The 9,330-nt window shown below is 34.4% G+C and overlaps 2 protein-coding genes across 3 annotated transcripts; one reads left to right on the top strand and one right to left on the bottom strand.

Annotated features, from left to right (window-relative positions):
- Positions 1 to 202: 202 nt before the first annotated feature.
- On the bottom strand, positions 203 to 3,156 carry LOC137713751 (putative F-box/FBD/LRR-repeat protein At5g44950). Of its 2 annotated transcripts, none has more exons than XM_068453100.1 (4): positions 2,887 to 3,156; positions 1,317 to 2,426; positions 875 to 1,051; positions 203 to 795 (listed from the first exon to the last, which is right to left on the bottom strand). In XM_068453100.1, the coding sequence occupies exons 2-4, from the start codon at positions 2,364 to 2,366 to the stop codon at positions 535 to 537; spliced, it is 1,488 nt and encodes a 495-aa protein (XP_068309201.1). In that variant the 5' UTR covers positions 2,367 to 2,426; positions 2,887 to 3,156; the 3' UTR covers positions 203 to 534. The 2 variants fall into 2 exon arrangements, with proteins under 2 accessions (XP_068309201.1, XP_068309200.1); XM_068453099.1 differs by having other exon boundaries at positions 1,317 to 2,421.
- Positions 3,157 to 4,286: 1,130 nt separating this feature from the next.
- Positions 4,287 to 4,871, top strand: LOC137713352 (NDR1/HIN1-like protein 10). Its single transcript, XM_068452644.1, has one exon. The coding sequence runs from the start codon at positions 4,287 to 4,289 to the stop codon at positions 4,869 to 4,871; it is 585 nt and encodes a 194-aa protein (XP_068308745.1).
- The last annotated feature ends 4,459 nt before the right edge of the window (positions 4,872 to 9,330 follow it).

Genomic DNA, 9,330 nt, shown 5'->3' with positions numbered 1-9,330 from the left:
AAAACCCCTCATCTTTTATACACACAGATCTCAACTTCAAGTACTCGAGATTAGAGGCTGAAGTAAGTGAGGGTGCTTTTAGAAGTGTACGACCCATTTTGAAATAGAGACCTCAATGATCCCCAAAGAAAGACAGAAGGAAACGAAGGTCGTCTCTCCCGATAAAAAAAAAACATCCGGATGTAAACTCAAGGACTTCAGGTTAACAACTGACCTTGTATATTTTCCAACAAAAGACCTCAAAGATTCGCAAAGAAACGATGGAACATCATTAAAACGATCAGATACCAAGCGCTATACGATGTGTGGACTTTGAAAGCAACAAGATGCAATACATTTGAGAGAACTTTCAAACGTCTAGATTCTTCGTCCGGCGAGCTTGCTTAAATTACGATAAGCTATTGTCAACCAACCCTTCACTACTGTTCTAAGCTAATCAATACCTTACAACAAAGCAAAAGTATCTCAGCCTTACACCTAGGCTAGACGTTACTTTTGTTGAATGCAAGACATGTAAGCTGGAAATCAATTTACTCATCTGGGTGTCCTATATTCCTCAAAGACAACTGTGGCAATATTGGAAGCCATTTTGCGTTTCTTTACCTCTGCTATATCGTTACACTGCCAAGGCGAATGAACGATCTTCACCTTCTTCAAATTCTGAGCATGCTCGAGGATATATTTTGCAAACTGAATTCCGTTAGATCCCTTGCACAGCTCTATCGTCACCTCCTTAAGTTGATGAATAAAAGAAAGGTTTTGCAAACCCCAGTATCCCATGTCAAACCCAGAACACTGCAGGAAAGGCAACAATCAACTTGCGAATCAATTGAAAACACACACAGAGAGACATAGAGGCTAGACTTTTGCTTACATATTCTCGGTCACATGACCATTGATTAGTCTTTATCTCCAAAGTATTCAAATTATGTAGTCCTCCAAAAACGGAGACCATTCCTGGAACTAGGATATCACGGAAGCCTCCAATAGAAATGCACAAATGAAAAACATATCCTAATAGTCTTGCCTTCAAACCCCCATTGAACAGTGCCTACAAGTTATAAACACGATACCCAAATTATCAAAAGGTAAATTTACTTGATCAGGCAAAGTAATCTAACAGCGTTCCAGAACAACAATTCAAACCGAACTAGAAACATAAATATCAGTTTTTTTCTAGCAAGTGTGATTTTAAATTTAGTTTCAAATTAATTTAACCAACTCTAACAGCCTTTCTAAGAAATAATACAGGACCAAATTGTAAAATACTAGAATAAAAAAGATATAAAATATTTAAAAGAGAAGTGTCTCGCTACCATGGTGGTCTCATGGTTTAGCGTAAGAACTTTAACCCTGCTTATACTGCAAAGAACCGCGGACAAGAAGTTAAGGTCATCCGCTTCAGGCATCAAAGAAAGTTCAGCTTTTTCTAAACACATTAGTTCCCCCAAATTTTGGCGCATCGACAAACACCCAAACCACTTCAGATACTTAAGATTTGGAGCACGGATATTTAGTAATCTGCTGCCTGTAAGAGTATGTTCCCAGCTGATACATATTTCTTCAAGTTGCTCACCTGAGATGTTGATGTGGCAGGCACCGTCAGCCGAGTCAGCACCCATCACAAAACTAAACGATTTCAAAGAGGAGCTTTCAATGGTGACATTGTTTATTCCCTCAAGATATTCAAGATGTAAATCCTTGATGCACTTACATGAACTTGAGATCCATTTGAAAAAATCCTCATCTTTTATACAAGCACATCTCAACTCCAAGTACTCGATATTAGAGGAAGAAGTAAGTGAGGGTGCTTTAAGAAGTATACCGCCCATGTTCAGAAAAAGAGACTTCAATGATCCGCAAAGAAAGACAGACAACGGAAACAAAGGTTGTCTCTCCCGACCAATCATCATCCGGATATCAACCTCAAGGACTTCAACGTTACAGCTTACAGCATTGTGGATCCATGTCATCAATCGAAAAGTCGCATCTTCAAGAAAATCAGGTTCAAGGAAATCGTCAAGGCAAAAATCATCCCAATAGATACGAAATCGTTGTATTTTATTAACGCCACGATGCATCCATAAAAACCTATCCAAAGAACTCAACAACTGCTTAAAGCAGGAAACCATATGTGCATCAGAAAATACATCAATATCCAATGAAGGGGTTGACAGATAAAGTTGTTTGCATCTTTTGGACACACAGCCGAAACGAGTGAGGTCTGTGATAGCAAGGAAGGAAAGAATGTGATGAGCAACTCCATCGGGAAGATCACTAATTCTGTCTGTCATACTCTTAGCAAAAGCTCTAACTCCTTGACGTTGATAACTTCCGGCTGCCATTAATTTACGATTTCCATCCATACTGATGCACTCACTGGGTTTTATACTTTTACAAGAAAATTGGGTCTTCCATTTTCTGCACTTTTACAAGGATGGTTGAAGAGTTCAGTTAACCAAAGTAAATACAAATACTCAGTTATATTTATACACTGAACTAAAGTAAAGAGAATTCATTCCGGTTTTTCGCCATGGAAGCCCTTAATAACATCAGACTTTAGAGAAAAACACATGTGAAAGCTCAATTCTTTAGAGAGAAAAAAATAAATAAATAACCCAATACACGTTGTAACACCAAAGGAAATTTCAGAACTACAAATCCAATTATGATCTTGAAGTGCTTTTCTATAAAACTTATAGTTATCAGGGTGCTTTTTCTAATTTACTACTATCTTTCACAGATTAAAAGAAATAATTGATGGGGTCGACAATCGAAAGATAATGCAATTTTTGCAGCACCAAAAACCCCGAAAGAGCCAAAAATAGAAACCCACTTTACCAATTCAACAACTAAAACAATTATTAGATTCATAACAGGACGTACCAGCAAGCATCTTCTTCTTTAAATTTGAAGGACCGATTCGGCACATTGGTGCCCATTTCGCGCTCCGGAAGCGGGAGCACCTCGGTTCGTTTGTGGTACGGCTCGGAACCGGCTGGATCGGCCCGAAACGGCTTGAGATACGGCTTGATTTGTGAATATATGGTGTTTTGGCTAAAGTTGCAGAGGACTAGAACCCTCGTTGAAGATCGCCTAATTTCGATGATGAAACAGACGACAGCTTTTGCTTTATCAAACACATTTGGTGTTCCAAAATTTTTAATAAGCTGTTTTTTTTTAATTTTCCAGAAACCAGTCCGTAACTTTGTGATTATCAGTATTATTATTATTATTATTATTATTATTATTATTTAAACCAACTGGTTACTTTGTTGCGGCATTACACCATTTGTGATTAGCAATATTAGTCCTAATAATAATAATAATTAAACATCAAACTAGTTATTTACAGAACTGTTCCAATGCAAACCGAGACATAAGATGAAAATGGTACGAGAAAGTTTTAGTTGAGTACCTTAATAAGTCTTTTGTAATAGACTAGCGAAATTAGGAAATTTTGCAATGTCTACTCTCAACCATCTCCACAACAGTGAATTTGAGGAAAATCAAATTAGATTTTGTAGAATAAGGAAATTTTTTAGTTTTATCTTTCAAAAACTAGTTGTATCATAATTTGTATCATTTTTTTAATAGAGATGTAACTCACATATGTTAACGGATTCTATCTCTATTAAAAAAATGATACAACTAAATGATAAAGTGTAGCATTATTCTTTATTTTTATCTTTTGTCTAGAGGAAGATGAATGATGAAAATTTTAAGATACATGTAATTAAGGGTATGAAAAATGTCGGACCAAGTTCAAAGTGAGGTTCAAGGCTGCCTTGCATCTAGGCCAACTTTGGCTATTCTAGTAAGTTGAACTTGAATACTCTAACTTTCAATACAAATGACGAGGTATATACAATAGTATCAGTAACTTCATTTTCTAATATTAATTATATACTTTTTTATATGTGTCAAACTATTTTTTGTACGTAAATATAAATGCTACCTCATGTGTTATTCCAAATTAAACAGTTTTTACGCTTTAAAAAAGTTATTATACACTTATTTTCGGTTTGATTGAGACAATAATACTTGCGGCTTAAGGAAACTGCCATAAGGAAAAGGATTAATTGGTAACATCAAGAAATCCTTGCCACATTAGGAATTATACTCCGATTAGGAAAATGATTTAATTGAAAACCCTATATATACATCTTTATACCTTCAAATACTTAATTACTATATTGCACTAAACCTTTGATCATCTCTAGCTTTGTTTGCACTAAACCTTTGATCATCTCTAGCTTTGTTTACCATATTCTTGTTCTCAAACCATGACCTCAAATCCTCGCCCTCCAATAAATATTCGACGTGTTATGGTCGCCCTCATCGCCGGCATCTTTATCAGTATCGTCGCCGTCTACACCGACAATACCGCCCACTACCGCCGTAACACATTTAACGTAACTCATGCCTTTCTCACCGGGTTCAAGCTCACCATCACCAATGGCTTCAACACCCTCCACTACAGTCTTGCCCTCACCGTCGCCGTCCAAAACCCCGACCGCCACTTTAGCCACGAAAACATTCAAGTCGTCGCTTATTACAAGCGCCAAAAGTTTGCCACGGCAAAATTGACTTCTTTTCTCCAAGTGCCGAAGAATACGACTCTTGGGACGCTTTCGTTTGAAGGACAAGTCAGCGGCTTCATTGCCAGCGTTGAAGAAGATGCAGGTGGAGCTTACGAAATCGATGTCGAACTCTCTCTTCGAAACAGTTACTTCTTCATGTCACCTATTAAGTTCTTGTATCCGAATATGCCATCTAGGGTCACGTGTGACTTGAAGGAGAAACTATGTCGTGCAACCAAGAAGAAGTTATGTCCTTTTGCGAATAGGACGTCCAACGTCCCTCATTAACATGACCAATGGGATCATGGGATCGATGGAGGATGTTCTGTCCTTTTTTATTTAGGGTTTGATTATGTATATTGGATTTTGTTAATTCGTAAGCAAAATGTGTACATTGGATTTTATTAGGAGTGAATTGCCAGTTAAGTTCTTAAATTATTACTCAAGTAAAAATTAAATTTCTGTATTAAAATTTCAAAAAATAATGCCATAAACTCATTAAAAATTATCAATTTCAACTTTTGAGATTTCAAGCTTTTTCATCTTATTCTTGTAAACCATTAGCGACACCGCATGCATAGAACCACATGTATATTACAACATGCATACGTAAAGGAAGTATGCTTACCTGAAGAAGAACTCGCCATTGCTGCACGAAATGAGAAAGAGATCTTGTACACTCAACATCCAAAAGTTCTAGTTTAGAATAGGGTTACGGCTCAAAACGGATGGATAATGTGAGTGCAGGAACCTCCTAATATATAGTCAATCATCCATGATAACAAGCCTATTAATTGATGCTCATGATATTCCATATTAATTAGGATTTTGATATAGTTCTACTTGATATTGAACTCTTGTCAAAACATGATAAGGTTACTTGAATATAATTGCATGTTATTAGGACTCCTAATCTTAGCCAAGTAAAAACATGATTTTCTCAACGTGATAACTCATAAACTGAATAACAAGTATGTCAAGAATAAAAAGTCATTTTCCTTGACACTTACAAACTTACACTTCGTTGTATACTTAAATTACGTGGCTTGCTAATAACATACTTTAAAGGATAAAATTATCAGAAAAATTAATGATAAAGATTTAAAATTTTTAAATTTTAACGATAAAAATAAAATAAATGTTAAAATAAATAATATTACGATTGATTTTTAAAAATAAAAAAATAATTTTTTTATTACGAGAATTTTTTTTTTTATTTTTTTATTGTTAAAGTTCCCAAAATTATCACTTGGAAGGCCGTGATCTGACGCTGTCTTACGCTAACTAGCCTTTTCGCGAGAAAAAAGGAATAGCCCTGCCCAATGACTGAAAATTTTGACTCAAAACACAGTTACAAAAAAGGTTTTAAACCCCACTAAAAGGAGAAATTTTTTCAAGTGCCGGGTACACATGACACCTGGTGTTCCCTCATTTATTAGCATTTAGTTTTATTTATTTATTGAAAAATAAGATTGAAGGATATCCAAGATGTCAAATGCTAATAGGTGGGGAACACCAGGTGTCATGTGTACCCGGCACTTGGAAAAATTTCTCCACTAAAAGGTTCATATTTTTTTAGGATTGTGATATCCACATATCCTATTTTACTTCTCATATACCTTTTTAATTTTTGATTGTCTACAGAATGTGTACATTGGATTTTAAGAAGTCTACACACCCTTTTTTGGATTTTACTTATCATATTTTTTTTTGGATTGTCCACATATCCTATTTTACTTATCATATTTTTTTTGAATTTTGTTAATTCGTAAGCAAAATGTGTACATTGGATTTTATCAGATAAACTGAAGAAAATCAATGAACAGAAATTATCAAGAAGTGTGTAAGAAGTCTACGCATCCTTTTTTTTTATTGGTTCTTGACCTTTAGGCTTGAGTTATGTTACCGTGGATGGTGGGAAGGGGTTTTGCAAATGGGTTTGTTCTTGCTGCAGATTCATGAAAACATTGGGGCTCAAAAATGTGATAGGGTTAAATAACATCATCATTGAAAGCTCGTCTTGGGATTCATTCAGGGTTGAGCGTTCCTCTTTCTTTCAACTTCAACTATTCAATCTTAAGATCTCTGGTGAGAAACATGAAGAAATAAATATAATCTGGGATATTGATGAGTATCTACCGTTGATGGATAATTCGTTGGAAATTTCTGCTCCCAATCTCAAGTATTTGGAATGGGATGGTAGTATGATGAATCATCAGAATCTGGCGAAGTTGAAGTTGAATGTGGTTACACATCTACACCATTACTTATGTGGTGTGCCTGAATAGGAGCATAATTTGGAGAATTTGATAACTTTAATAATATCTCATATTCTATTCCGCGATGGGGATATTGGCCTTCAAGTTCAAAAGGTGAAGTTTTCTGCCTACCTTATTGTCCTTGTTATTTTGGTTATTTGGACTAGTTTGAAGTAACAATGAAACATTTAACATAGTCATTTTTTAAGTTTTTTAGACAAATTTATGTAGCGCATTCTACTAAATTTAGTTTAAGCTCCTCATCCATATATAGAGCATTTTTACCAAATTGAGCTTAAGTAAGTTCCATGGTACTTTAAAGTTCTTTGTCCTAACAAAGAATTTGAGTTTTGACATATTATATGTGGAATATTTTTTTTGTTGAATTGATTGTTTGTTAATTTTGTAGGCATCTGTATTTGATAAAGGATATTGGTAAAGCCAGAACCTTGATTTAATTTCTCAGCTGAAGGAGGTAACGTTGGAACTATCTTACGGGCCAAATGAATCCGAATTGCAATGGTTTTGCCTGAACATGCTCGGGATTTGAAGAAAATGGTTGTGGAGGAGTTCAGGAGCGAGAGAAAATCACGATGCGCGGTTGCGCACCACTACTGTCTCGTATTGCTAACTATCAGAGTTTGTGGTTCCAATGTTGCGATGTCAGGGTTTAGTCACACAATTACGCAAGCAATCGAGTGTTTATCTTGACGAAGTTCTCTGCTTTTAATTCCTACTTTAGTCTCTGATGTGACTGACGGGCCTAGTTTTCTTCTCTGAGGAAGAAAATAGGTAGACCTAGCACTATCTTGACGAAGTTCTCTGCTTTTGAGGAGCTCCTTGTGCCATATGGCTTATATATCCAATGAAAATAGGTAGACCTAGCACTATTTTGCTGTCAATTTCAGCTGATTGACATACTTGTTGCTTGCAGATCTACTTTTGTTTTCCATATTTTTATAGCCCGTTTACTAACCCGTAATCGAAATGAAAATAAAGAATTCGATTTTGATTACGGATTATACATATATTTACTAAAATTGAAAGGAATTAAAAATGCGTGAAGCCCACACAAAAAATAGAATACAATTCCTGAAATTGGAGAATTTGGATTTTCAACATATACAAGGTATTTGGATTCCGGATTGCCCAACCAATCGGAATGATAATTTTTTTTCCCTTTATACCCTCACTTACTTTTATTATTTTCAAGATTATCCTTTTAATCCTAAACTTATTTCTCTGAAAATGCTCCTTACAATTTTTTTCCATGTCTTTCTAGGTCATTAAACATAATTCTATGATAATTTACATTATGCATAACTCTATGCATATGCCGAAGAGAAAAAACTACAACTTGAGTAAGAAAATTTAGATATTAAATTCAATACTTAAATTTATAAAAAAAAATAAACAAAATCATTTTAGTATGTTTATGAAATAAAAAAGCAATTTAATTTTTTCTTACTATTATATACTATATCAAATTATATTAAAATATATATATAAAATATTTGATTTGAGACAAAGACATTTTAGTAATTATACTGATTTATATTCCGATTCTGTTGAATTAGTAAACAGCAATATGGAATTGTATTCCGATTCCAGACAGTTTTAGTAAACAACTTCAATAGGAATCTGATTCTGATTGCACTACATTTCAATTCCTCCTCAATCCAATTCTTTCTCAATTCAATTCCTCACAATTTGATTACGGATTAGTAAACGCACTATTAAAGTAGTAGGATTCTTTCTCCACTTATCTCCATCTACTCTTCTATTCTCACAAACCTCTTTTTATCTTTTTCTGGTTATTAAAAAATTAATACAAAATATTCACGTGGCTTAACCATAATTATTCAGAGGAAAAATTGGAGGAAGGCTAAGAGTGAAGAGAATCTTACTCCTTCAAAGAAAGATACGAAGTGACTTAAAATGTAAATTACACAAGTTGTAATTTTTTCCCATTTTTAATGAAGTTTATTTTCTGTTTAAAGAAAAATGTAAACTACATAATGGTTCTTGAGTTCATAAACAAGTTTAAATTTGATTTCTGAACTAAATTTTTATTAATATACATTCTTGGATTTTGTTTAAGGTATAGCATTCGTCTTCTGTTAGATTTCCCGTCACAATCTATTTTTTTATTATAAATTTTTGAAAAGTTAGAATAAAAATAAACCAAAAAAAGTAAAATTCAAACAGAAGAATAAATTCAACCAGCTAAAATCTACCAGCTAGCCATCCATCTGCTCCCATCCATACCTCCAACCTCTCGAATCCATATCTAGGTTTAATTTGCAATCTCTTTGGCCCTTTTGATTTTTGGGTTGATAAAAACTTCTTGAAGACACTTAGCATTTTACTTGTGTGAGAGAGAGGTTGTCGCAAGTACTGTTAAAAAGAAAAAAGTGAATGAGATCTTTATCTCTCGTGGAACAGAACTCACTTTTCATTACTATTACTTGTTTTGGAGTAAAACGATA

Source organism: Pyrus communis, chromosome 13, assembly GCF_963583255.1.
Source record: "Pyrus communis chromosome 13, drPyrComm1.1, whole genome shotgun sequence".
Taxonomy (NCBI): Eukaryota; Viridiplantae; Streptophyta; class Magnoliopsida; order Rosales; family Rosaceae; genus Pyrus; species Pyrus communis.
Note: the sequence above shows the minus strand (reverse complement) of the source record. Positions and strands in the feature narration are given on the sequence as shown.

Excerpts from the sequence above, each read along its gene's own strand:
- LOC137713352 (XM_068452644.1), top strand. The coding sequence starts at position 4,287 with ATGACCTCAAATCCTCGCCCTCCAATAAATATTCGACGTGTTATGGTC.
- LOC137713751 (XM_068453100.1), bottom strand. The coding sequence starts at position 2,366 with ATGGATGGAAATCGTAAATTAATGGCAGCCGGAAGTTATCAACGTCAA. Across the intron at positions 1,052-1,316 it reads TAAACCATGAGACCACCATG|GCACTGTTCAATGGGGGTTT; the intron begins GTAGCGAGACAC and ends TATAACTTGTAG. Across the intron at positions 796-874 it reads GGTCATGTGACCGAGAATAT|TGTTCTGGGTTTGACATGGG; the intron begins GTAAGCAAAAGT and ends CCTTTCCTGCAG.